General features: G+C 41.3%; 3 protein-coding genes across 6 annotated transcripts; 1 reads left to right on the forward strand and 2 right to left on the reverse strand.

Annotated features, from left to right (window-relative positions):
- Positions 1-373: 373 nt before the first annotated feature.
- On the reverse strand, positions 374-7,636 carry LOC122831587 (protein SOGA3). Its single transcript, XM_044117880.1, has 10 exons — positions 7,258-7,636; positions 5,407-6,315; positions 4,965-5,189; positions 4,363-4,521; positions 3,243-3,314; positions 2,419-2,738; positions 2,108-2,267; positions 1,925-1,994; positions 1,003-1,307; positions 374-557 (listed from the first exon to the last, which is right to left on the reverse strand). The coding sequence occupies exons 2-10, from the start codon at positions 6,190-6,192 to the stop codon at positions 513-515; spliced, it is 2,142 nt and encodes a 713-aa protein (XP_043973815.1). The 5' UTR covers positions 6,193-6,315; positions 7,258-7,636; the 3' UTR covers positions 374-512.
- Positions 7,637-12,296: 4,660 nt separating this feature from the next.
- On the reverse strand, positions 12,297-19,051 carry elovl4a (ELOVL fatty acid elongase 4a). Of its 2 annotated transcripts, none has more exons than XM_044117882.1 (7): positions 18,778-19,051; positions 17,778-17,853; positions 16,504-16,691; positions 16,282-16,362; positions 15,502-15,673; positions 14,282-14,409; positions 12,297-14,185 (listed from the first exon to the last, which is right to left on the reverse strand). In XM_044117882.1, exons 2-7 carry the CDS (start codon positions 17,842-17,844, stop codon positions 13,859-13,861), a joined length of 963 nt encoding a protein of 320 aa, XP_043973817.1. In that variant the 5' UTR covers positions 17,845-17,853; positions 18,778-19,051; the 3' UTR covers positions 12,297-13,858. The 2 variants fall into 2 exon arrangements, with proteins under 2 accessions (XP_043973817.1, XP_043973818.1); XM_044117883.1 differs by having other exon boundaries at positions 18,773-19,012.
- prelid3a (PRELI domain containing 3A) lies at positions 17,854-26,459 on the forward strand. 3 transcript variants are annotated; one of them, XM_044117887.1, is made up of 8 exons: positions 17,854-17,871; positions 21,035-21,091; positions 22,369-22,537; positions 22,671-22,760; positions 22,923-22,993; positions 23,071-23,242; positions 24,310-24,386; positions 24,467-26,459. In XM_044117887.1, the coding sequence occupies exons 2-7, from the start codon at positions 21,057-21,059 to the stop codon at positions 24,379-24,381; spliced, it is 609 nt and encodes a 202-aa protein (XP_043973822.1). In that variant the 5' UTR covers positions 17,854-17,871; positions 21,035-21,056; the 3' UTR covers positions 24,382-24,386; positions 24,467-26,459. The 3 variants fall into 3 exon arrangements, 2 of the variants coding, with proteins under 2 accessions (XP_043973822.1, XP_043973823.1); XR_006370726.1 differs by lacking the exon at positions 17,854-17,871 and having other exon boundaries at positions 20,498-21,091; positions 24,467-25,474; positions 25,529-26,459; XM_044117888.1 differs by lacking the exon at positions 17,854-17,871 and having other exon boundaries at positions 20,504-21,091; positions 23,140-23,242.
- Positions 26,460-27,281: the final 822 nt, after the last annotated feature.

The raw sequence follows: 27,281 nt of genomic DNA on the forward strand, positions 1-27,281 counted from the left end.
AAATGGAAAAAGAAAACTGTGAGAACTTGAGCGTGTGCCTTACAGAACAAAGAACAGGGTGAAAAGAAATACCAGTTTGAAAATGGTGGCATAAGAGAGTGAGGAAAACAGAACGAGGATGAGGATGAGCAAAATAATGGGTTGAAACATCTGGGTGGATGTGGCTTACAGACAGCGGTTCTTCTGGCTGTTTGTCGTCCTGCTTGGGGACATCCAGACGGTCTATGAAGGTCTGTAGCTCTTTCCTAAAAGCTTTCATCTGGGCATTGATTCGATACAGCAGCTCATGCTCTCTAATCCTGCAGAGCAGACGTGGAAAAGCTGAATCCAGGGCTTTCACAATGCAATCTAGTGATTTCTTTATTACCTGCCACCTTCTTCATCCTCATCCAGCCTGGCAAACAGCTCCCCGTTAGTTACGTACACTCGGGCTTCGGCAATGATAGTGCTGGTGTCAGCGATGAGCCTGTCGATGGTCCGGCCCAGCCTCTCGGCCTCGATGCGGATGTCTATCATCTGCTGCCGGTCCCGCAGGCTTCTGGATAAAAAACGGCTATCTACTGGCGAGTAAAGCGAGCGCGTCGGGGTGAGGCAGCAACACATTCTCACACCCGACTCGTCATATATTGACGAGTTGGGACGCCGTCTGACCATGCGTCACATATTGACGCGAAGGGTACCCCCTTCGCGTCAATATGTCGACAAACGGGCAGGTTCCTTCACCGTAAAATTTTGGCGATTTTGTGACGATTTTGGAAGGTCGCATGTTTTACATGGATTATTTACGCGAATGGTCTCGCAAACACTGCCGATTCAAACCCCAAAAATTGGATAGGTTTAGGGCAAAAATTACGGTAAGGCATCAGGTAAAACCCTTCGCGTCACATATTGACGCGAAAGGGGTACCCCTCGCGTCAATATGTGACGAGGACGGAAGTCCCATGCGTCAATATATGACGAGTTGGGAGTGAGAGTGGGTTGGAGGCAGCGGAGGTTTCTCACCTCGTCGGAGTCGCTCTCTCCGCCGATGGGGCCCTCGCGCTTGCGGTGCGGCGGGAGGAGGCGAGGGGAAGCGGCGGAGGTCGACGGGGTGTCGTCGTCCCGGCCCCCGTCGCTCTCCGCGTCGCTGTCCCGAGGGCTGCCGCGGATGCCCAGGTGGGAGGCCAGGTCGTAGCGCTGCATGTTGGAGAGCAGCACGCGGTTTTCGTACTGGAGCTGCATGACTTTGCCGCTCAGTTCATTGATCTGCAGGCGTGCCGCTTTCAGCTCCTCCTGGAGCGCCTCCAGTTTAGCCTGATCACCCCCACCTGAAGGCGAGTCAAGGTGAGAATGAACTTCAAGCATTAGCATAATTCAATGATGCTATTGGAAGACATATGGGATCGTTCCTACTGCTACACAGGTAAATAACAAGGAAGTGATCTCTCAAGTAGGGCTGGGCAATAAATGATAGCAATATAGCTGTATTGTGATAGACAAGAGATCCATATCAATAGAAAATACATCGGATATGATGTTAAACAATTTCGCAGAACAGAATTATGGGGGATGTAAGTAGAAGAAAGGCTTTAGCTGCTCAACCTCTTAAAGTCAACTAAGCAAAGAGAGTGACATCAACTAACTCACTCCCTCTTAGGTTACCTAGCAACAACCTGTTGAATAACTTGCACAGCAGCAGTTTCAAGTGAAAATTAGTACAACAGCCCCAGATGAAATTGTGGCCAAAACAGGAAAGGTCACGTCACCAGTTTGGCAGTAATTCATATTTTTAAAACAAACTAAAAAAACAGATCAATAATTATCGGCACCTGATGTGAAGGCTTGTGTCATGGCATGTTTTTCAGCCATATTGCCCAGCCCTACTTTCAAGTGAAATAAATTTTACGCCGTGCAACTTAGTTTTCATTTCGAAAAGAAAACAAACCTCCTCCATGTCTTGATCCGGCCTCATGGGACCCAGCCTTGTATTTGAGTTTATTGAGCTCATTTGTTACCTGAGGAAAGATAAGTTCAATCTTTGGTGAGGGGGCTGGTCAAACAGCAGAAGGATTGGGATTTCATTGGTGTAAAACAGCACCAACTGGCGGCACCAATCTGCCCAACAAACCTTTTTGTTTTCTTCTTCTACATCAGCTAAGTTCCTGCGGAGGAGTTCTGCCTCGTCCTCCACCAGCTGCAGCTGCTGCCTTAGTTCAGACAAAGCCTCGCCTTGCTCCCTGCTCTGCTGGCCACCGCCGCCAGTGCCATTTCCTCCTGCTGCTGCCAGACTGAAAAATACAGGTGAATATAAGTTTAGGTTTGCTGGCTTTATTTTTAAAAAATAAAATAATCAAAAGGACAAACTTTCAGATATCAAATTAAATTTTTCAAATTCCCATCACGTTTTAACATCTAAAGTGTTGATTGAAATGAGGGTACCTGTCCTCTCTCATGTCATCCAGTTCAGCCTTCAGTCCTCTGTTCTCCACCTCCAGCTCCACAATCTTCCTCCCCAGGATGTTTGCCTCTTCCTCCACCAGGCGTAAGCGGAGCTTCAGCTCGGACTCCCGGGTGGTGGGAGGCCCCCCGGCCTCGCCTTTGGACAGCGGGCTGTCCACGTCCCCGTAGAAGGAGCGGTACTTCTGCAGCTCCTGCTCCAGACGATCCTTCTCTTTGTCAATCTTCGCCATCTTTTTTCTCATTAAGATGGCTTCCTCCTTGATAAAAGCTAGCTGGCACCTCAGGTCCTCATTTTCTTCCTGCACAAAGGTAATGTTGCTTTTTACGTTCTCTGACTTCTATCACTTGTTTACGTCTTAGGCACCTATAATTTTCATTACACTAGAGTCAATGTGATGTTATGGGATTATTTTCTGCAGCAGAGACAGGGCGTTTTCAGAAAGCTGCATGGAAAAGGCATAAGAAAGAATTGCAGGTTCACTTTCCAGGAAGACAACCCCAAACACTTGGTGGTTCTAGAAAAAGTTGACCCAGGGTTAAAATACAAATGCACAGCACACTTAATTTTATTTGGAAAAAGCTTTTAAAAAATAATGCTTCCTCCTTTTTCTTCTTCTTGCGTAACAATTACACCACGCTGTTTTGTTGGTCACGTTAATACAACAGATTCAATGGAACAAAATGTGAAACACCTTATAGGGGATAACTAATTGTCTGGGAATTGTGCAATTTAGGCTTTACTACTTAAAATATCCATGGAGGTTTAGTACTCAGTGGTTGAGTAAACACAAGACTTGACTCACCTCAACGGGCGTCTGCGGCATCTTTTTCTCAGTTCTCTGTCCGTCCTTACTTCCTTTTCTTTTCAGGGAGAGCTACACAGAAGCAATGGCAATTATATCATATTGTTTTCAAACTGAAAGTGGTGAGTTAATCCAGATTTTTACAATGCCAAATTTATTTACATGAAAATAAACTCTCCCTAATTAATACCTCCTATCACTGGGCAAAATTTTAAAATATAAATCAGGCTGCTCAGATTTTATTTTCTGTTTCTGAAGCACACAATCAAAAAGAACAATTTTACGGGGTCAAAAATGTGTTTTGTTACAATTAAGTGAAAGGAGTTCTTTTGGAAAAGAAAAATGCACACACAAGCAGGCGATGCTACTTAAGTTTGACATATGTATTTTATGCATCTTTGGTTTTGTGTTTCACTGAAAATCCTTGAAAACATAATTCAGTCCCATAAGCCGGTGAAAGGTTGTGTTTCACCCTTAAAAAGAACTTAAACACGCATAAAGATTTTCTCCTTTGTCAAACTTTATTAAACAAAATCCATGATTGTAGCGTACAGTGTGTGCAGTTGTACTGTTCTCTCTTTACAGTACAAAATCACGGGTCATGAACTTTCAACTCCCATCATGCATTTTGCTGCTCTTAATGAGGGATCATTTCCACAGAAATTTATGAAATAAGTTATAAAAATTAAGTAGTTTTAGTTAGCCATATATATGTACTATACATATTTGTAAATAGTACATATTCATATTTAAACCATTCATTCTAAATGAATGGTTCAACCAAATGCTAAATGAAATAAATCCTTGACCAATAAAATCAACATACCTATTCCTAGCATAGTTCCAGGACTCTACAGTTGCTTATCACAGTATGAAACATTTCTATCTAGCCACCTTCACTGCATCCTGCCTTGTCACCTTTGTGTATCATATTTGAAATTGCACCCTTTATCTGCTTTTTTTCTTCTTCTTCTTTTTACTGCTACACACTGTCTTTCCTCATTCCCACTCCGTTGCCATCCAAATCGATTTTGATCAAGTTTAATTTTCCTCCACGTCACCGACCGAGCCACTGAAGTAGAAAAACGAACAAACGCGTCGCCTTGACTCTCTTTCTCACCTCTTTGGCTTTCTCCAGCTCATTTTGCAGGGCCTGTTTGGTGACCTCCACTTCTATCAGCTGCTGCCTCAGCTTCTCGTTCTCCTCCTCCGTCCTTGTCCTCTTCTCCTCGACGTTCTCCAGTTCGTGGTGCAGACGCACTGACACATCCTTTGCCACCTGCAGGAAGGGGTCAAGAAGGACGAAAACACAGTGCCTTGTGAATGTATTTGTGAACGCCAGGCTAAAGGTCGTTTGTTTAAGTCCGGTGGTGCGTGACAGCAGGGAATCAATAAAACATCCAGGACAGTGGGCCCTGATGACCACAGTCGATAGCACTGGTTTAGGACTCTGCTTTACTACATCTGAGTCCAAAATGTTAATGTAGCCAGAAGTGACTCAACAAAGCTACTAAATACAAAACATGTGATTCTTTGCAAGGTTTAATTTGTAACAAATTGTGAAAATCAGCAATCTTTACAATAATGCACTATTTTGTGTTGATCTGTCACACTAAACAGGTGTAACTTGGCAAAAATATGAATGAAAAGTATAAGTTTAAGGGCAAAAAGCTGTTCTTCATACACCACTGCCTCCATCACTGGGAGGCACCACGGACTTACCTTCAGGTCTTGCTCCAGACTTCTGAGGAGCTCTCCATCCACTTGGCCGCCTTCATTGAACCTCAGCCTCTTCCTCTCGGCCTTCTTCAGCCGGTATTGGAGGATGCGACAGTTTTTGTTGGCCCTCTCCAACTCTCTGCGCATGTCCTGCAGCTGACAGGCGTCCTCTTCGTAGAAAGTGTCGCGCATCTCATCCATCTCTGCCCGCATCTCCTCAATCTCAGTCTAGAAAACAGCGAATCAGTGCTTTATTAGATCATTACATCCGGCAAATAAAAATTACAAGGCCTTCACATAGGCTATAGGAAATAAGCCAGTGCTGGCGCGGTGATGCCCATGCAGCATGCATGCAAATACAACAGGTGTAGCTGATGCTGCGGCTCATGTGTGTGTGTGTGTGTGGGGGGGGGGGGGGGGTGCGTGCATCTTTAGCTATATGTACCTTTAAATCTTCATTTTCGTCCTCCAGCCTCTCGATTTCTTCTTGCAGCCTCTCATCGGGCTGTGCAGCCGGCTGTGGAGCGGCGGGCTCCGGGGACAGCTCCGGCTCAGGCTCCAACGCTGGTGGAGACACGGACTTCGCCTGCATCTTGGCTCCTTTCTTCCCCAGGCTTTTATTCAAGTGAAACTGTATCAGTTCGGACTGCAAGCATCCCTCCTTCCAGAAACCGGGTCCGCATCCCACAGTGCTTTTAGAGCTCTTCTTATTGCTGCTGCTGCTGCTGCTGCCGCCGCCTCCAGCTGAGGCGGACTCTGCGCCTCTCGGGATTTTGCTCCTCAGTTTTGGGGACTTGGATGCGCATGGCTGGTCGGAGACAACGCGGCTCGAATCGGCTCTGGAGGGCGAGGAGGCGTCGCCGGCGACGGCGGTGGGGCGGGCGGAGTCTTCGGTAGCCTGCGCCGCCGCGGGCCTGCTCGGTGTCGGGCTTTCAGCACTAGCAGACTGGACAGCGGCCGCGCCTCTGCTGGGAGGAGCGCTTCCGGCCTGCCGCTCCCTGCCTGTGGAAACGGGAGAATGACCTCGACTACCTCTGCCTCCTCCTCCTCCTCCCCCTCCTGCTCCACCTGCTGCCGCTTGCTTTGGTGTGACGGGCTTAGCCGAGCCGCTGCCCTTCTGCGCAGTTTTAGATCCAGTTTCCTTGACACCGGCCGGAGACGACGAACGCGCCTGCTTCCGGCTGCTATTGTCTGGCTGCCGACAGGAGTCGGCAGAGGATGGGTTCATCATGGTGTCAGAGGATCAGTTCATTCTCAGGAGGATCCACCCTCTCCATCTGTGTCCAGATTAATCAGAATCTGTAGAGATCGCTCTACAGGTCCACCAATGTCTCCCAAGTTTCTTCGTCTTGCCCTGTGGAAAACAATGAATTAGGGAAAGAAGAAGAAGAATGGTTCCCCATGAACCCAATCGAAGGTAATAAGGTTAGGCTCTTGTCAGTGGAAAGTTGCCAGCAGGGGTGGGTGGGGGGGAATCAATGTGATTACCAATGATTATGCAGTCAGCCCTTTTGAGTCCCCGTTTGATTCCTGCCTTTTGTGTGAGACTAGCTGTAGCTCGGGTAATTAGACATTTGCGTCAGATGCACCCATTGAGCGGGCAGAGGGAGATGTAATGTCACTGACCTGAGGCGGCAGACAGCCAATTAAACCTCGCTGCCATTCCACTGACACCAGAGCGCTGATGTCAGTGAAACGGTTCCGATCGGATTCGACGGCAAACAAAGCAGCTGGACAAGAAGCACCAACTCATCAGAGTGGAGCTGCTTCCTGTCAGCCATCATTTTATCCGCCACATCCTACATGCCGGATGACTCAGTAAGCCGACTCGAATGGATGGAGGAGCAGATGAACAGGAGTGTCTTAGGCCACTTGATGGGAAAACACATATCTTTTTTGTTTTTAGTCTATTTCATTGCTAACATGATTTATTTAGTTTGTGTGTGCATTATTAGAGCTTTTAAAGCTCTAATAATGAAGACCTTCTTTTTCATCCATTGATTCGGCGCTGATCAACCGAGCGACATGAAATGAGTCTGAATAAAGAGATAGAGCAACTCCGTTCCACATACTTGGAGAAGCAACAGCAAACCAGCCACGTTGCCGGCCTGAGAACAGCTACAGAAAGCAACGTTGCCCTTCATCCCTATGCCTAATTCATACAAAACCGGTGTGTTTTCTTCGATTTTCTTTCTCTCTCTCCCTCATTCTTTCTTTCTTTCTTTTTTTTTAAAGAAAAAACAAACAAACACAACCTTTAATTCTGTAAATAGTCATCCCGGAATCAATTTCTTACCTTTTCTGTTCCGCTTCATCGAATCTCGGGCAGATAGTGGAGATGGAGAGGAGAGAGGAGATGCTGACTGAAGCGCCTCCCGAGCTCCAGCCAACCTGTTTCAATATTCATGACATTACATCATCACTAAGAGGTCGGCTGCTCTCATTGGAAGGAGCGACGGGACATTACGGGTCCTGCTGTCCTCCATGTCTGTCCCATCCTGATTGGACGCGAGTGTTCACTGCTCCAAACCGGCGGACTGTTGTTGTGAGATGCGCGCTGACGTTGAATGCACAGAGTTCTGACATTTTCCCCAACTGCAGGACTTTCAGCTTAATGAGATTCTGGGTGGAAGCTGGAGAGGGGAAAGGCCAAGAATATTTACACAAATAAAGAAATAAAAGTATTGAGCACACTGAGAAAATGCATCTGTCTTGTGTAGTTGATTAGTCCTAATTCTGGAAAATGATTTCTGAAACACTGCAATTACGGCTGCAGGTGACGTCACTAAAGACTTTCCAAACAGTTGTTTTAATACTGAGATTGCACACAACTGGTGTCTAATAATTAGTAATTAGGTCATTTCTGACTATATTTGGCTTTACTGGGTTATATTTAGGGGTATCAAAGTGAAGGGGCTTGGATGCATAGCCATATTTTAAATTTTAATTGGGAGTGATTTAGAAACACGTGCATCGTTTTTCTTACACTTTAAAAAAAAAGTGTAAGGAAATATACTTCATTTGAAATGAGTTCAAACGAAGTAGGCTATATTTGACTTCATTTGACTTCCAGATGAAGTCAAATATTCATCTATATTTGACTTCCAGATGAAATTCCCAACCAAAACACACCGAGTCTATGGTTGCAATGTGAGAAACGTGTATACATTTCAGGTAGCATGAATACTTTTGCAATCCACCGGTTAACCTTACGTTTCCTCTTCGAAACTCAAAACACACAAAATGACTCCGGGTCAAAGAGTCAACACAGAAATAAAGCCTTGGTTAGTGTTGCTACACGCAGCAAATGTCACGAAAACAAGAAGCTGTGTTGCGTTTGGAAACAGACCAGAGTCCTTCACTTTTATTGATTGACGTGTCCTGACTGTCTGAGTCGGGATAATCGCAACAATGCAGAAGAGTAAGAGTTCGCCATATTATTCGTGGTTGATAGGTACACACCTACGCTCTTGGTTGCTGGCTTGTTGTTGAATACACGATTCACTGCTTCGTGTATGTGAGTGAAACAAAGTTTGGAGATTGGGAGCAGCTACAGCTGGGATTTGCTCTGCCGCGAATGTTTTACAGCCTGGATTTTAACTCTTGTCAAGGTTCAGTGAGGCCACACCTCTTGGCCTCGTACTGACGTGTAGTCTATTACCTTCTGTCTCTGCAGATTGTGGAAACACTCTGCTCTGTCTTGATTTGTGAAAAAGTCAGGCTGCTCTCTCTCTTGTAATCTCTGTTTAATTAGCAGGGGGGGGGAATGTTGCAGGACCAATAAGCAAGCTCTTAGGTAAGGACGAATATCCGTTTTCTGTCAATAGGACGACAGATGCTCAGGGTCTCGCTCTCCCTTTTTACTGCGACGCACATTGGCCACATCCCCCACAATTTAAACCGCGCCCATTCAATCATTTTCAGTGACAGATGTCTGCATCACGGAGGCCTTTGTCTACTAGTCTGCCCCATACGTAGCACAATCAGAGATGATCATGTTAATTCATGGCATGAGAATGGATTCACGAACAGCGTTTGTTTTAGCCTGATTGCTGTTTCGCAGGTGAGAAACTACAACTTTGAGAAATTATGTCTTTGTAGAGATCTAATTTGATGCAGTTCAGTTCTCGACAGTTGTTTAACTTGCTCCGTGTTCACTGTTAATGATGTAGGACCGACTCTGAGTGGATTTTTATTTTCAAGTAAACCGTATTCAGACAGTGTATCTGTCATCCCTTCCTCTCCATAATGCACAGTGTTTATTTGTGTAGAAAGGTTTGCTGTTCTGCACCACATAACTTGTTTTCACACATTTGCCAAAAAGGGAACAGAGTGACACTTCTCTACTGATCAAACAGATGTTTCTCACTTACTAATCTCAAATACTCTGTTACTGAGATATTTAAGAGCTTTAAGATGCCTTTGCTACTCAAAACCATCATAGGAGGAGTAGCATGGTAATATTTCTGAACACAAAAGCTACATTTAAACTTTAAATATATTTTAAGAAAGTAAACTGGCATCACACCATATTGAAAAATCTAAATGTGTTTTCCCAGGCATAGCCCTATTTCAGCTCATTGCTAATTCAGCATCTTTATCTAATGATTTTTAACTTTTGAAATTCCTTGCAGGGGCTTTCAAATATCAGGTTCAGCCAGTGTAGAAACCCCACACAGTAAGATGTTAATTAATACATTATGTGTTGCTTAATGAGCTTAAGCTTTATCTCATTAAGATGGTATTTAGTGTTAATCCCAGTCTTGAATGGAAACAAAACTAGCTTTGGAATTGTTCACACACTGCATTAACAAAGAGGACTAACATAAACCCAGTAAATAAATAAAAAATAGAGGGCGCACAACATTCAGCAGAACTCAGACGAGTCCATCAGTGCTGATCCGGTGAAAATCATTTGCAGTATTTGGCTGTATCTGCACAGATCTCTGTCACAAGCTGTGCGTAGGTCAACAAATACCGGAGACAAACGTGTTTCATTTTATCCTGGAGGAACGGAGCGCGCCGGCAGCATGCGAGGTCAACACTTCAAAGCACCTCAAAGGTGGGGAAAGATTTCACTAGGCAAATATTTTAAGATAAATGGTTTTGTGATGCCTTTAAAAACAAAACCACAAGTAGTTAACCGCATTTAATCAACAACTCGTCAACCACATTTAGACCACACAAGGACTTTATTGTCCACTTTTCAACCACGTAAAAGAAACAGACGTGTTGAGATTTCTCTTTGTAATCACATACACGTGTTTTTAATCAGATACATCAAACAGCTTTGCTTAGGCTGATCATGTCAAATGATAATAAGCTCAGTCTGGTTTTTTTATATATTCTGCATATTCTAATTTTGAGGCAGGAACAAGCGTGGGATTTTCGTGTTTATGAAGCTGATAGGTTTATACAACCTAAAGTAGCTGCATTACAAGCTTAGATCTGATTCACTCTGATAGGCTTACACTTAGCATTGAAAACATCCGCTTCCTTTGGGAAAGTATACTTCATTTATCTGCATACAAAAGCCACATTCATACTTACTTAAGCATATGAGTTGTGATCAGAAACAGTGTTTTTAGGTTTTAAAATGCTTTTTCTTTTCCCTTTTTTTTTATTTTTCACCCAAACAGATTGTGGTAAAAGAGACATGAGTGTAGTCCAAAAAAAATGCTGCTGCTGAAACAGTGGAACTGAATCAACAAGTTATGAAATCTGAACTAAAACGCAAACACCATCCATAAAATAGACCTCTGCAATTGCAGGCCTCCCACTCTGAAACTCCATGGGGGTGCAGCACAAACATGCATGGAGAACAAGTTTCACAATCTAACACACAACAAAATACCTTCTCCGACTGCTCCAACCGCACACCTACCCACCAATCCTCCCACACACACACACACACGCGCACACACACACACGCACGCACCCTTTTTAATAGTTTATTGCACTGGTGTGCTTTCCCATGTAGATGCCAGCTGATGTAGGGAGAAAAGGTTTGTATGAGAGAGGCGATGAGGGGTTGGGAAGGGAGGGTTTCTTTCTTCCTGTGAGGTGGGGGCAGGCGCACAGCTGCTGTGTGAAGTAACCATGGAAACCTTTGTCTAAATTCATCGAAATGGGAGGGGCATTTGGAAGAGACTAAACAAAAAGAAAAGAAACAAAACACAAAAGAGTTTTTTACTTCTTTCACGGTACCATGCATGTTTTTAAGCGATCGTGTTTAATTCCCACCTATTCAGACCACTATCAGACACCTGGGTGTTATTTGACAACAAACCCCAGAAATAACAAGTCATCTAAATTTGGGACTGGCACAGGAGCAAGTCAATAAACTTAATTTGAAACACATGGCTCTTTTCAGCTCGTTTATACAAATAACACAGTGCCAGCAGGAACAATAGCACAAAATAGGACTCATTATTTATTTAGTATAAGTTTTATAGGTGCAACCATGTTTGCATACAATTTAGCCCTGCTTAGTTTGTTATATTCATAAGAAAAGGGTAAAAAAATAATAATAATAATAACATAAACATTATCAATTCAGACTTTATTACTAATTGAAGGATCTGGTGTGTTTGCTTTGTTTATTCTAAGAATCAGGGGACAGATAATTAAAATTCAATTCGAAATGTCTGAGTCTTCTCTATATAATGTTGTGATAAACTTAATTGCACTTCAGCAATTTTTATCGTATTAAATATTTTACAAAGTATTCCACAGCCTGTTTTAGAGAGCATGTTGATTCAAGGTTTGTCTACAAGACATACAAATTCTTATGATAAAATTGTTAATTGCAGTGAATTATTTTAAAGGTGGACAATTCGTATTATTTCCTGTAATAAAAATATAAAGGTCCACTTATGTTTAACAAACACTATCAAATGAATCAATGAATCAAAAAATGGTTTTATTCCTAAAGGCAGGAAGTCAAAGTGTGTTCACAACTTTCAGGTGTAAAGGGTTTGGATGTTCTGAAGATAGACTGTGTGAAGTTATATGTATTTTTCTAACCTGTAATAGAGCGATATCACCTTGTGACCCAAGTTGTATTTGTAAAACAGTTTGAGAAACATTTTCTTCCATCGTTAAGACTAGAGAACCAATGTTTCATTATATCCTTCACAGATATTGCACTAATCTCCTATAAAAAAAGAAATATTTTTTAAATGAAAAAGTCCAATCCGCTATAACAATAGAGGATTTAAACACGGGGATTCAGCGTCTTGTTTATGAAATGTCTGCTTGCGATAGTTGTGTTGCTAGAGTGCCCTCTAGTGTTCGTGAAAATGTATTGCGCTTCACAAGATCTCGACAGGTAAATAAGTTGTACAGGCATTAATTTTAATTAAATTTAAAGAAAGTTCAAAGATATGATTCCAAAATAAAAAGCAAAAGAATAAAAATAAAAATAAACATTAGCCATGTGGACGGATAAATGTCCACTCTTAAATGAGCGGAGTACAAAATATCACAATGAAATATGTACATCACAAAAATAAGACAAATACACAGACGAGTACGCTCAACTAGATGGAAACAGGTATTTACATAAGATTAAATATTTGATAATAAATAATAATAAATGCATTGGTTGAGTGCTGATATATCTGACACTGTATCTGACAGGCAATGCAAAGGTTTTTTTTCTTTCTTTTCCTTACAGTAAAATAACATACCAGTCACCAGCTCTAGTTTTAAATAGAAGACAGACTTGGACTGAAAAGAGCAAAAGGGCCACCCGTCTCTTTCAGTCCGAGTCTTTTGTAGATACATTTACATTCAACTTAGCTCAGGGCATGAAAGGAAGCCTGAGTGTTTGGCTGCAAACAGAAGAGAAGCTCAAAGATATTTTATCTGAAGAGAAGCAGTGCTAAAAGGTCGTCACCGAGACCCAAAATCCGTGTAAACGCAAAGGCGAACCCAGAACCACGATGACGCCTTCCTTCCCGGTTCCAAGACAAAACCGCGAGATGAGAAAAATTTATGATATAAAAAAAAAGACAGGAAAACGACAAAAATCCACCCGTTTTTTTGTCAAAAGGGGAGGAAACAGAGACTCTCATCAGAGAACATTGGTAACATTTCATCACATGACAAACAAGTATGGATATACAAAAATCAGTTCTAGTCATATACAGACAATACAGACGATCATTATCCCGTCTGGTGAGCAAAGATGGAACAACATCATCCCACTCTCTTTCCTTTTTTTGTTTCTATGTACATTTTACTCTTTAGATGGCATCCTCAAAGTTGGATTTCCTGTATGAAAGTGAACAGTGATAAAAAAAAAAAACACATCTAAACAAAGATGTCTCATTTTCAACGAGCTTGAAAAAGGAGGACAAAACAACATTGTTGTTATTTTTATAGCTAAAAAGATGATGAACAAACAAACTCTAAGTTCAAGTAGAAACTGAAACGTTTGTGCGTGTGCTGCCATCTGTATACCTGTCTCGTTACAGTGTTTGCTATTTACAGCCTCAGACTTCCTCTGACGGAGCTGTTGCGGCGCCACCTAGATGGATCCGTGAGACGTTTCCTTCTCAGGCTCTATGTCGGGGAAACTTAATGCTCCTTTTCGTACCAGATCTAAACCACGATGAAAAAAAGACAGAATACTACGATATATCCAAACCTCCCTCGATGACATTTTTGGGTTATTAGTGGCCATCTCGCATCTGACCTTCGACACCTACTGATAAACAGATCAATTCCCTCCCACAGAAGATCTCTCTCTTTTTTTTTTTTTATCTAGAACAACTCAAGTCGACATGACTGAAAGAAATAAACCTTACCCCAACACATCCGTCCCTCTAAATCTTACTCAAATTAAGTGTTTCATGTTTCGAGTAGAGACCCTAGCGCCACCTTTCGCCCGTCTAATCTCTTTTAGCACGTCCTTTCCTCTTTCTCCTGCCAGAGTTTTCCTGTGGCTTCTCCTCTTTGCTCCCCATCAGCGGCGCTCCGTTGGCGGCTCGGCTCAGGCCGTTCAGGTTGCCGTTGGAGACGGCCTTGCCCGCCTTCGAAGAGGAGGCGGCGTCGCGGCGTGCGGGCTGCTGGCGGCGGTACGTCTGGTAGTAAAAGTTGCCGAACAGGACGATGAAGGTGATGGCGTAGCAGATGAGGGAGTAGTGCATCCAGTGGGGGAAGTCGCAGTTGACGTAGAGCGACAGGGCGGTGTGGCCGATGGTGACGTGGAACTGGACCTGAGGAGTTTGTTTAAAAAAAAATCCATTACTCTAAAAAGATAAAATCAAATCCAACCTACATCTTTTTTCCCCAAAAGGCCTTTTGCTTCTTACCATCTGAATGATGGTCAAGTACTTTTTCCACCACAGGTACTTTTGGATCTTCGGTCCACAGGAGGCCAAGCCGTAATACAGATACATCAAGACGTGGATCAGTGCATTCATGTGTGCACCAAAGAATGCTGCAGGGACATACGCAAAGTGAAGTCAGGGTATCTATAAACACTTCTTGTTCTTTTCCATTAGAGCAACAAAGAGTTTTAGTACAACTTCAGCAAAGACCCCTTTGGAGCAGAGTGCATTTAGACAGCTTATTTCATTTGAAACTGAGTCAAAGTATTTTAATTTGAAATTGGATTTCATTTTGATCGCACTTAGTCATTTCTTATCATTTTAGTTTTAGCCTAGATCTAGTCAACTAATTTCTTAAGGCTTCATATCTTTGTGGAAGTATTTTTTATATCTGATGATATATATAACAAAGAATGGAATTAAATTAAAATTAAGCTTCGATCTAAAGCAAATAGATTTTGTTTTATCTTGTGAAACATTTTTAGATTAAGTCTGGCTATCCCCCCTCCCAACTTTTCCACCCGATATGACTGAATTTTGTCTCTCTTCAGTATTTTTATTGCATTTTATTCATTTACAAAAACATTACTCGTTTCACAGCTCCATTCAGACTTCAGATTGACAGGTCAGTATAGTCCCCTTTTGATGATTGGATGAGTTATATTAGTAAGGTGGGATGTTGTTTAATCTACTCAATTAGATCTCTAAGCTTTTATTCTGGAGAATATCTTCAAGCTTCATTTTCAAAACTCCACATAATCCCCTTTTCATGTATGGTTTAGTTTAATGATTAATGTAATCTCATTTTGCTGTAATATATCCCAAAAAATGTTGAGGCTTTTGTTTTGAAGAGTAGCCTTGAATTCATTTTGAAAAAGCAACGTGATTTTTTATTCCTAGATTAGTTTAGCTCCATTAGTATTGTTTAACCTATTTATTGCAGTCATAAATGCTGGAAAAACTTTTATTTTGAAGCGTGACCATCATTTTGAAAGGCCAACACATTGAATTTTTCACAATTTGTTGAGTTCCGTTTGCAACTTCACGTCTTTCTCTGCAGTGACCAAATACTGACGCTTTAAATTCGAAGAAGCCTTTTAGTCATTATTTTAAAAGCTCGACATAATCATTACTTATGGATTCTTTAAAAAGTGTGTATTTTGCATTAACTGCAAAGACTCGTGACGCTGTGAGCAACTCACACTGTCCTCCGGCCACCCACTTGATGCCGATCCACCAGAGCGTGAACATGGTGCAGTGGTGGTAGACGTGCAGGAAGGTGACCTGGTTGAACTTTTTCCTCAGAATGAAAAACACCGTGTCCAGGTACTCAATGCCTTTGGAGATGAAATACCACCAGAGAGCTCCTGCCACCTGTCTCCCACAGCGACACGTGGCGAATCAGGGAGGTGAAGGTAAAAGCACTTGAACACAAACAGAGCTAAAGCGATAACAAATGCAGACAGTTTTCAGAGATCCCGTCTTTAATAAAACTGGAAGCCAAACGTGTGTGAGGGAAACGTGTTTCTCTTCCCCTCTCATCTTTGACATTCTAACCTCACCGTAAACATGAGGACAACGTGCTCACGGGTTCTGTGTCAAGCTTGTATCTATGTCATGGAGCAACAGAGAGTGAGGTGAAACAGAACACCAACTCCTCCGTCGGTTCACGCGCAGACCAGCTGAACGGACGCTAATCAGGTTTCCAACGCCAGAAAGTGAAGTGACAATGAAACGCTCACATTGGCCATCCTAATCACTTTTGGTACTTTAGAACTTATTTATATATATATGTGTGTGTGTGTGTGTGTGTGTGTGTGACAATAAATCTTAATTAAAACTCTGAGGATTGTGGTAGAAGTGTAACAACATGTACAATAGAGGTGGGAATACATTAGCAGGGTACAGTATTTTGTAAGATAGTGTGCATGTGGTTGTTTTTTTTTAATGTTTTTCAGCTTTCAAGACTCCACAACACTCACCCTGACTTCATTCGGGTCGTCTGAGTAGTCCACAGGTTGACATATGTAACTGTACTGTGCTGCCCGAGCTGCCATGAAAAGCTGAAAGAACAAAGAGAGCAAAAGGCTCATCATCGCTGCGCAATACCAATTTTGGGAATGCTGTGACTGGGACATGCACAGACGAAAAAGGACATGGGACATGCAGCTGAATCTGTTTCAACAAAAATGGGCAGCATGTACCTCTTTAAAGATGAAGAAGTTGAGGAAGACCATGCTGAAGTTGTAAACAATGAGCGTCTTGCGGAGCTGGAAGGGCTCTCTGTTCTTCATGTATTTGGGGCCCAGCCAGAGGAAGAGCAGATAGGAGCTGCTGATAGCCAGCGTGGGGAGCGGGTTGTCCATCAGAGGCCATTTCGCCACTCGCTTATCTGCAGGACACACATTCCAGCTTACACATATAGCATGCTAAATGCTGAATGTTCACATTATAGGACCTGCAGTCAGAAAGCTTACAGGATGTTTCTTTTTTTTTTTCCCCTCCTCATCTTTCTTACAGTAACATAAGATTTCATTTCAGTGCCATCACCAGCTGATTTCCTCCAAGCATGAACCAAGTCTGAAAGCTGAAGATTTAGACTTTGTCCTTTAGAAAATAACAGTGACGTGTGTCAGACTCCTTTTACATGGTCAGTTTTAGCCACACAAGACGATATTTGAGAGGTCCGCCATAAAGTTTCTTCAACAAGTCAGCCGCTGTATTGTTCTTTCTATAATAAATAATTGTAATATTGAGGATAAGTTTCGTAGTAAAACCAAACCAGACTGGGTCTTATTTGCTTTTGTATGAAAACTTAGCAGCAGCTATGATATTTTTACCGGATAACAAAATGTCTCCCAATAAATTTAACTGACCTCTTTTGTAGTTGTAAACACAAACATTGAGGCGCATTGATAGTCAGGATACTGAGTGGGTCAGTTCTGCCATCTCTTCACCTGATTTTTATTTATTTTTTTTTTCAATTTAAATAACTTTTCCTTGCAGCCTGCCTCTTGTGTTCACTTTAAAAATATCTGCTTTAAAGAATCAACCTAAAAATATTTAATGATTTCCTCCTGTATTCTAACTAAACACCATCTAATTTGTGATAGTAAGCATCACATTAAGTTTACTTAGTTCACATTATATTTTGAAAATATCCCACACACACACAAAAAAAAGTTTATAATTTACGTTAAAATTCTGGCAACCACAGTTGCTGGTATTTTACTGTAAATGAGAAACGGTTTTTATTTGCGCTGTAGATTTCAACAATGACTTTCCAAGGCCAACGGGTTTTGGGGGTTTCAAACTATATCCACTTAAACCCAAGCGTACTCGTACCTGACAAAGCCCCAGCATTAACTTATTTTTTTTCCCAAAAATCTTTCAGTGGATTCTATATCAAATCAAACCTATACCTCCACATTCACAAAAACAAAATCTCTATCTTCAGTTTCTCATGGATCAACATTACCTGCAATAGTCAGGGTCCATTTGTAGAACTCTATGGTGTCGTTTATTAAATGCTTGACAATCTCCATGGTAACGACCTGCAATCAAAGAGACGGGTAAGAAAAAAAAATAGCTTAGCTCATAATCTGCTGAGTCTGAAGAGCAGTCATTCCCAATGTGGCGCTGAATCTAATCATTTTTGTTCCTTCTGTTTTCCATTTGCGTTGTTCTGAAATAGAAACCCGTTATTAGGTGTCCGATAATCAAAGCCCATGGCAATCATTTGGTCTTTTTTTAATAAGGCTGTTGTCCCACGAGGCTCTGATTGATGACCCACAGACTTCACTGCGCACACGGGAACACCGGTCTGCAGAGCGCATGTGTCAGCGCATCTCTGGCCTAAACACGACCACCAGCGGGAGGAGAGAAAGGGTTTGGGGTGGAGGGGGGTTGTGTCAGGCTCCAGAAAAACAGATCATATCCCAACAAGTCAAACTGGGGAAAAACCCCACTGCGGAGCACACATATGGGGCTTTTTTTCCCCTTTTTTTTATGGTTCACCAAAAAAGAAAAAAAAGAATCAACCCCCTGCTCCTCCTCTCCCGAGCGGATCAAGCGCTACTGCAGCGTCTCCCATCCACCATGCGCCCTACCGATAAACTAAGCGCAGGATCCTCATCACCATCTGAATAAACGGGTGGCGATGTAATATTATATTTTTGGCTCCTATATATTGAAGGAGCTTTATTGTATGTCTTAGAATTTACATTCAGCGGGAAGCAGCGCGGCCTTCAAAACTGCAATACGAGGCTTTACCCAGGCCTGCTTCCAATCTGATTCCTTTACATTTCATTAACAAAACCTTAAACTTTCGGATCAAAACAAACGGTCTATATTTTATTTTTATTTATTTATTTTACTATTTTGCCTATGTGTGTGAAGCACGCATTGAAACACAATAACAGTCGGCACCGATCTCGCCTTCTGTCGCCCTGCGCCTGTAGGGATGCTCTTTACCTTACCGCGCGGCAGCTTTCGGAAATCCCTCTGATATTACAGACAGCGCAAGGTCACGCAGATGCAGCTGGAGACGCTACTGTTTTGACGATCCCGCTCAGAGCAAACTATTGAATTTGCATCCAGAGTGAAATGGACGGGGCCGCTGGTCCGACAGCGAATTTCTCCTCAAGGTGCCATCCTGTCGTCCAATGCGAGGCTGCTTCTACGAATTGCACCCGAGACCCGTGGAAGGGGAGGGAAAGTCACACGCCATCCTATCTTACACTTCCGGTTTATTTTTCAAAAGAATGCACAGGTGTTGGAAATAATAAAAAATTAAGAGGCGCCTAAAGCTGCTTGTTAGGTGGTTAAGACACAGATGCTTTTAATGATGAAATCTGAAACTGTATCTCAGTGTATCTAACATTGGGTTGTTTCTTGTGTTACGGTTTTTAGGTGACTTATTCCTATTTGAAGGACTTAGAGAAAGATCCTTGAGAAGTATCATCAAGGAAGATGAAGTGTCATGCATCTCAGGGTCGTGTGCTTGAATCCTTTTCAGTTTTTATTGCATATTTTAAGTCTGAGGGATACCATCTGCACACAGTGTAACTTTAATACCCATATCATGTTGGTATTCAGTTTCATATTAATACATGAGGTGATTTAAAGTGTTTTATAGGGAGAACAAGGGAACAGAGATGAATAACCAGATGATACATCAAAAAGACAGACTAGGCATCCAAAGAGAGCACATTACTCCCATTTTAGCATCTCTTCATTAGCTAGGGATATGCTTTTTTTTACTTGATTGTAAGATCTTGATGATGTCCAACAGTTTACATCAATGTATACCTCTCTGATCTCCTAACACCATTACTATCTGGCCAAATAAATTCATCATCCAAAGCCATGTTGGTTGTACCATGCTATGGTTTCATCTGAGAACCAAAGAGGTTTGATCATTTTTGACCTTGCAGAATTTATCTGCAGAAATCTCCCAAGGGAAATTAACTTGCTAAATAAATGTCTTTCTTTTACATGATTTTTAAATGTATATTTCTTGACAATCAGATTTTTTTTTTCTGTGAGTTTTGGGGTATTTCTTTAGTTTAATTTCATCTTTTAAGTCAACAGTTTGTATGCTTGTTAATCTGTGTTTCGTTACTTGATTTAATCTCCTTCCACTCTATAAGAAAATTATAACTTTTACAACCATATGTAAAAAAAAACATTGTAAATTCAACTCTTTTTCTTAAGTAGAAATAATTTTTATTTAAGTTATTTTTATGTGCCTGTATCCTATATTACATAATAATAATTGTGATATTTAGTTAAGGGTTTCATGATTCAGGACAATGCTTTTGTCAATTTAAGGTCCAGATTATATATATATATATATATATATATATATATATATATATATATATATATATATATATATATATATATATATATATATATATATATATATATATATATATATATATATATATTTTTTTTTTTTTTTATTTTTTTTTTTTTTTTGAAGGTCGTTAGATGAATTTCCGGTGCGGTTCGTGTTGTCCTTGAGTGACTTGACACAGCGCGCCTCTTTTCTTCCACTTGTCGCGCGGGGCTCAGTGAGGGAGAGGGGTGGAGGGAGTGAAGATGCTATGCGCATGCGCACAAAGGGAGGCGGATGCAGCAGCAAAGCATCAGCTGCATCACGTCAGCCGTCGGAGCAGACAGGAAGGAGCAGAGCCCTGTGGACAGTTGTCCGTGGGTTCACTACAGTAAAAGTATCGCGACATCGTTTTACTGGGATGAATATCATTCAGAACTGATGCCGCATTATGCGTGGTTGATATTCGCCTTTATATGAATTCAAATGACATTTCTGGGCTTGACATTTCAATAAAACGTTGATTAAAGAGGTCAGCGACGTTTTATTTTGGCACTGCTGAGTAGAATGCCGCATGCTACTCGGTGACTCTTGACACTTTGTTAATCGGCTCCTGCACCGGCTCTTCTCCCAGCCATTCTTTATCCTTTTATCTGTTTTCTGGCTGTGAATCAGCAGAGGATCTGTGCGCAGTTTTTACACGTCCCAGCAATGACAGGAACCACGGTGATGGATCCTCTGGTCTCGTCTCATTGACTGTCGTGAGCTCATCCACAGCTTTCAGGCCCGGTTCCAAGATCTCGGATCTATTTCCTTATATGATGATAATGATGGTCCGATAAGGTGTAGTTTTGGATTTTCTTTTTTTTTTTTTCTTCTTCTTTTTTTTCCAACAGTGAAGAGAATACAATCCCTGGTATGATGAAGATTTGGAGCACTGAGCATATTTTCAGGTTGGTACCACTGAGATTTGTTGTTTGGAGCTTTAATAAAGTAGGTTGAATCTGTATGTTATTGTAGTTCTGCGATGGTGAAATATGTCGCCTCATAATTATTGTTTTTCAGTCAATACGTCCTGTTTGACCAATGGGCAGTGGCGGTTTTTGCATTAATGATGCCCTGGGCAAGCCCCTCCTTCTGAACCACAAAAGGGAATCCATATTAGCAACAAAGCAAAGAAGCAACAACAAAATAACCCCACTTTGATAAATACATTGCAGACCAAGAAAACCCTAGCACAGCTGGAGTTTTCCAGATGATGTGACCCAATCATCCAGTTACAATTCGACTCTGCATGGGCGGAAGTGTACAGGCAATTTGTAAACCTTTCTCAAATCCCTACACTCAGCTAAATTGTTCCTGATTTTAACACAACAGCTTTTAAGACACAATGTTCACTTGCTGTCTAATGGGATAGTCACGGGAGGGTATGTTGCTACCTCTCCATTCATTTCCTATGGAACCTGAGTGATGAGGCGACAATTTGCCCTCCTCCAGTCAAGTGGCAGACAAAATTTGTGAATGTGAAATTTCGAGCTTGTACATATAGAGGTGCACAGATGGGCAAGCAAAGCGACACAAGAAAGTTGAAAAATGTTCAACTTTTGACGGTGCCATTGCTATTGTGTCTCGTGTGTTGGGATCACCCCAAATGGTGGAAAACTGTCACTTTTCACTTTCATTTGTCACTCTCTGAGGCTGTAACATAGACTGCCCACTAACATGTGTCATGACTAATGAACAATCATTTTTGTTAACGTTACCTCTCAATGGACGTAAAGTTATCTCTGATCCCTTTTGAAAAAACATAGCAAAGCTGCTGCAAATAACATGATCTGGGTTTGAAGTATGTTGCACAAATTATGCAAGCTCTTCCTTAGCATCCTGATATGGTGTGCTGCATCCCGGACGAGCCCCCAAAGATTTAGCAGGGAAAAGAAAAATTTAGTTTGGTTCATTTTGGACATTTGATATAAAAAGAAGGAGAAAATGGGCATATATAGGACAAGGCTGCCATTTTGGTAACATGAACATTACCCAAAGATGGACAAGAGCATCAGAGAATTTTGAATGTTATAGATGTGCTTACATCCTTTTATGTAAGACAGGTAGATTGAATCCTTTTTTTTTTCTTCAACACAGAGCAAATCCTATTTTGTCCCACAACAGCACATATTTAATGTCTTCTATCTTCTTGCTTCTCACTAATTATGCCCCGATTTGTGTGCAGTTATCCATGGGAGACTGTGATCAAGGCTGCCATGAGGAAGTACCCCAACCCCATGAACCCCAATGTGGTTGGCGTAGATGTGCTGGATCGCAGTCTGGACTCAGAGGGACGCCTTCACAGCCACAGACTCCTCAGCACAGAGTGGGGGCTGCCATCTATTGTACGAGCGGTCAGTCAAAACCACTGAGATGTTCAGAAACATATCTACATTTAGGTCCTAAACAGGGTGCTAAGTCACAATTAACATTCCTGTTCTATAAGCATCTTCCCTCAGACTGGCTTGATTATTTATGTGTGTGCAGATACTGGGGACCAACCACACACAGACATACGTGAAGGAGCATTCTATAGTTGACCCAGAGGTGAAAAAGATGGAGTTGTGCTCAACAAACGTGAGTCAGTTCCAACATTTGGTTCAGAAAGATGCTGCCTTTGTACTTGAAAAGGTGAACTGTGGCATAGTTTACACCTCTTTGTAATCATCGTTTCTCCAGTATAAAAATGTTTATAAATGTTGTAGTTGTAACATATTTTGAATAAATTACTTCCACCAGATTACTCTCACCAACCTGATATCCGTAGATGAGAGGCTTGTTTACACACCACACCCAGAAAACCCAGAAGTGTAAGTGATCGTCTCTCCATTTTTCACTTAATTTCTTGAAGATTGTTGTCAGAGAGCGCATGTTACACAAAGTTTAGGAGGAAAATAAGATGTGACATCTGCCGAGATGTCACGATGACCATGTTTGATCCGTGCCTGCTCCTCAGTACTGTACTGACACAGGAAGCCATCATCACGGTGAAGGGAGTCAGTCTGAGCAGCTATCTGGAGGGCCTGATGGTCAGGAGCATGTCTGCCAATGCCCGGAAGGTAAGACGAAAATAAATCCTTTTTAGGTAGAGTTTCTCTTTGAATGAAGGCCTTTAGTTAAATACTGCCTTGCAGAAGCATTTACACCCTTTGCATTGTTCATATTTTGTAACACTACGGCCAAAAACTTTATGTTTGTTATTGGGATTTTATGTAATAGAGCAACAGAATGTATCATATATTTGCAAAATTGAAAGGCAAGAGTCTGGAGACATGTTCTACAAAACTCAAAATCCTGATATTCATTTATTCAGGCTTTGAATATTCAGTCCTGCCACTGATTTAAAAATTAGATTTAGGTCTGTGACAGGGGGCTTTTTCCACAGTTCCCGACATCAGCTCGCAAGAATGTTGTGCATCAAGTTGTTTTGTTGAAAAGATTTGCTTAGCAGATAAGTCAATCATCCTGCTCTTGAATCAAAATGTTTACAAAACAGTGATTATAAGAAAAACAAAAGAAACCTTCTCCAATGAGGGTGGATCATGATTTGGACATTTTTCATAACCAGATGCACACGAAGCATTTATTTTATTTTTTTAAATTTAGATTCTTATAAATGCAGTAACATACTCCTGGCAAACGTGACGCTATTTATGAACAAACTGAAAATGACTCCTGCAGTTTTGAAACGATCTTAAGCATAATTTCCACAGAAAGATGTAAGATGAACATGGCTCTCAGTTTTCCAGTTTTAATATCTTTTCATCACTCGACACTCAAAGACAGTGTGTGCAGGAGAGCTAAATAATCCTGCTGAGATAGACGCCGGTCGCTTGATGAAAATATCCAAGCGAGAACTGGAAGATTTAACTTTAACTAAAAGTGAGAATACTTAGAAAAGGGTGATACTTGCCAAACATTTGCTTGGCTTACTCACTTCATCACATGAAACAATAAAGATGTGTTATCCTAACCCCTATGACATTTGCAGACATATAAAGTCATGTTTTGGTTACTTTGCTTTTTGCAGCAACACCTTAGATGCCAGAGAAGTGAACATTAATTTTCATAGCATTTCTTACAGTATTTTGTATGTTCGTGCTCATTGTCTTTTGTCGATCCTTAGGGCTGGGATGCTATTGAGTGGGTGATTCAGAACTCTGAAGGGGACGACGTACCACTCTGTGACATTTACTAACACCGGTAACTCCACCTTCATTTAGACATTTTCTGCTGGAGCCCCTAAAGGAAGCATAAAACATGTTCTGTTGTTCGTATCGTAGGACTCCAGATCCACTGACGACTGCTTTCCTCAGCTGCTCCTCGTACCTGGAAGGGCACGTGGGATATGGGGAGATTCTCAACATCTTCCGGACCTCTGCAGATGGTTCTTTTGTCTGAAGAAAACTAAACCTTTGCCAAAGCAAAAACGGTTCTTGAAACTTTCTGGGACTGCGTTGCCAGGTTTGGCGGTTGTGACTCATTTCTAGCTCCTTATTTATAATCCAATAACGGTTAAACCACATGGCAACAACACAGAGACTTGTGTCAACTAAGCAAACCTAGCAGACTTTACAATCTTGAATGTCAATATTGTACTTATGAAGTGACACTTTAAGAAAAATACTCGATATAGAAGACGGACGCAACAAGGAGGCACACACCAATGTTTTGTTTTTCTTAAACCAGGTACAGTGTATTGTTATTTTGCAGCTGTCCCAAAGGCTTTATTTGGACTAGTTGATACTATGTGAAAACTCCTACAGTGGGAAACGGGTTAAAATATGGAGATGTTACTGGTGCTTATTTTGTGTTGCACTGGACAAAAATGCTATATTACGGATTGGGCATGATTTATATTTGCCGCATCAGTTTCAGTCTTGGATCGCCATTATTTTTCATGTGTAACATCAGCTTTATATGGCAGTCTTCAGCAACATTAAGCAATTCCTAGTATTAAAGTGTAGCCACGCCAGTGTCAGTGTTTTGCTTCTGATTAGCTTGAATCAAGTTGTGACTGGATAACATGAGGCAAGTTCACTAATAAGATAGTGGCCGGAGGACTCCGTCTTTGTCTTATCTAACTGTATTTATTCAAAAAGAAACTACTTCTTCAAAATTGACACTCGACTGAATTTTGCAGCTGCTCGGACAATACAATCGTTTTTCATACTAAATAAATATTAGATAAGACACAAGAAGGACCCATTTGGCCACAATGATAAAAAGTAGCCAAGATGATGCATTCGTAACCGAAAACACTGCAAGCAGGGTGATGGTACCATCATGCTGTGGGACTGATTTGACCCTCCTCCCCCACTGGTATTTTTATACCAGTGGGGGAGGAGGGTCTTTGAATTTTTCAACTACGTCTTGACACAACAGCCAAATGTCCGAATTGGGAACCGTTGATTGTTCTGTTAAAGGTGGTTTTAAAATGGCTGAAACAGCTTAGCACTAAGCACAATTAAAAAATGCACAGGATGCATTTAAAAGCTAACTCTGTCTCAGAAAATCCACCAGTTTGAGTGGTCAAATATTCATCCTGAATAATAAATTTAACGCTTATTGATTATAATCAAGTTGAAAGGCATGCTATTTTAAGATCACCTTTGTAGGGTCGTACCAATACAGCTTAGATTATGCACCATCCCAGGGGAAATATGTGGTCATCCAGGACTGAAACCAACATGGAAAGTACAAATCTTGCACGGTTTTGCAAAACATGAAGCACTTTGGAGAAAAAAAATATGATGGATCTAAAAAATGATAAAAAAAAAAAAAAACCCAATATGAATGAAATACTAGACTGTACCATCAATATTGCCTTCATCTGATATTTAACACCAGTGAGCGTTTTGGAAACTTACCAAGAACAGATGAAGAGGAAGAGGAAGACACGGTGGTGTTCAAGGTGGGCAAATGTTCGCAGTTATCTGGCCTTAAAGCGACGCCAGTGTTTTGGTTTCATGCCTTTGCCAGTCATACACCTCATGCTTATCCATAGATGCAACCTGCGTATCTTGGAGACCAGCAGCAGTATTGTATGTGCGGTGATGCACACTGTGACTAATGTGCTAAAACATGTTTCTGGATGGCAGTAAATATCACATATTTGTATAAATGATATTTTAAAAATGCATTTAGTGAATGCTACTGCTTTCATTTTGTGTTGCATAGAAAAAAAAAATTGTACACTTTTCTGTTTTGAAGCGCAACTTTTGCCTGGCTGCAATAAAAGAGATGCTAAAATAATTAAAGCAGAAGTGAAAACGATGAGTGACGTTTGATCAAAACCGGTCCGTCGTTTCGAAAAGATAATGAATCCGAATTGGACTGAAATATAAAATGGTTGCTCACATAAAAAGAAAACAAAGCAAGTATGAACGCCGACCCGAAGTCAAACTGATGGTTTGACTATAAAATAGTGAAAAAGTGTAAGCCAATGGCCACACCAGACAGGTCAGTGAGAACGTAGAGATGTTGTGAAATGAGGCTGAAACTGAGCTGCTTGCTTACGAGGAAAAGTCTACATGTGGCTGAAAACTAGCAACACACATCACCCTAAACACACCACCCCCATCGCTGTTCTTAAGCAAACATACGGCTACAATGTAGATTAGATTAGGGGCAGTCAAGTAATTTATGCAACAGGAGGACCAACCAAATATTGTGTGCATAGGAATGAACATACCGCTCAGAAGCCTGACACAAAAATATACTTTTTTACTTAAAGTATCTTTTGTTATTGATCTCATGTAATATTCAAGTTTTTCGGTTTTTGTTGTCTGTAGTGGACTGTAGGCGTTAAAATACTCCAAAGTCCAGTAGAGAATTTGCAGGAAAAGGTTGGAAATGTTTATCGATGCCGTCCTACTAATCTGACTGAGACAGAGCCGTTGTTTGACAAAGAACGACAAGTGAAATTTATGGTTCTGACATCGGGTGTGATGAGCTCAAGAGAGTTAAAAATTCAAAAAAGCGTGTATTTGGGTGTTCGTTTTAATTAGGGAGACGCGACATTGGATGCATCGACACAGATGATACAAGGTTAAAACAGTGACCAGCAATACTACTTTTTTTTTTTATGTCTAAGCT

This window comes from Gambusia affinis, linkage group LG05, assembly GCF_019740435.1.
Source record: "Gambusia affinis linkage group LG05, SWU_Gaff_1.0, whole genome shotgun sequence".
NCBI lineage: Eukaryota > Metazoa > Chordata > Actinopteri > Cyprinodontiformes > Poeciliidae > Gambusia > Gambusia affinis.

Excerpts from the sequence above, each read along its gene's own strand:
- LOC122831587 (XM_044117880.1), bottom strand. The coding sequence starts at position 6,192 with ATGATGAACCCATCCTCTGCCGACTCCTGTCGGCAGCCAGACAATAGC. Across the intron at positions 3,315-4,362 it reads AGCTGGAGAAAGCCAAAGAG|CTCTCCCTGAAAAGAAAAGG; the intron begins GTGAGAAAGAGA and ends GCTTCTGTGTAG. Across the intron at positions 558-1,002 it reads GAGAGAGCGACTCCGACGAG|ATAGCCGTTTTTTATCCAGA; the intron begins GTGAGAAACCTC and ends ACTCGCCAGTAG.
- elovl4a (XM_044117882.1), bottom strand. The coding sequence starts at position 17,844 with ATGGAGATTGTCAAGCATTTAATAAACGACACCATAGAGTTCTACAAA. Across the intron at positions 16,363-16,503 it reads ACTTCTTCATCTTTAAAGAG|CTTTTCATGGCAGCTCGGGC; the intron begins GTACATGCTGCC and ends TTGTTCTTTCAG. Across the intron at positions 14,410-15,501 it reads GTGGGTGGCCGGAGGACAGT|CATTCTTTGGTGCACACATG; the intron begins GTGAGTTGCTCA and ends ATGTCCCTGCAG.
- prelid3a (XM_044117887.1), top strand. The coding sequence starts at position 21,057 with ATGATGAAGATTTGGAGCACTGAGCATATTTTCAG. Across the intron at positions 22,538-22,670 it reads TGCCATCTATTGTACGAGCG|ATACTGGGGACCAACCACAC; the intron begins GTCAGTCAAAAC and ends ATGTGTGTGCAG. Across the intron at positions 22,994-23,070 it reads CACCCAGAAAACCCAGAAGT|GAGGAAAATAAGATGTGACA; the intron begins GTAAGTGATCGT and ends CACAAAGTTTAG.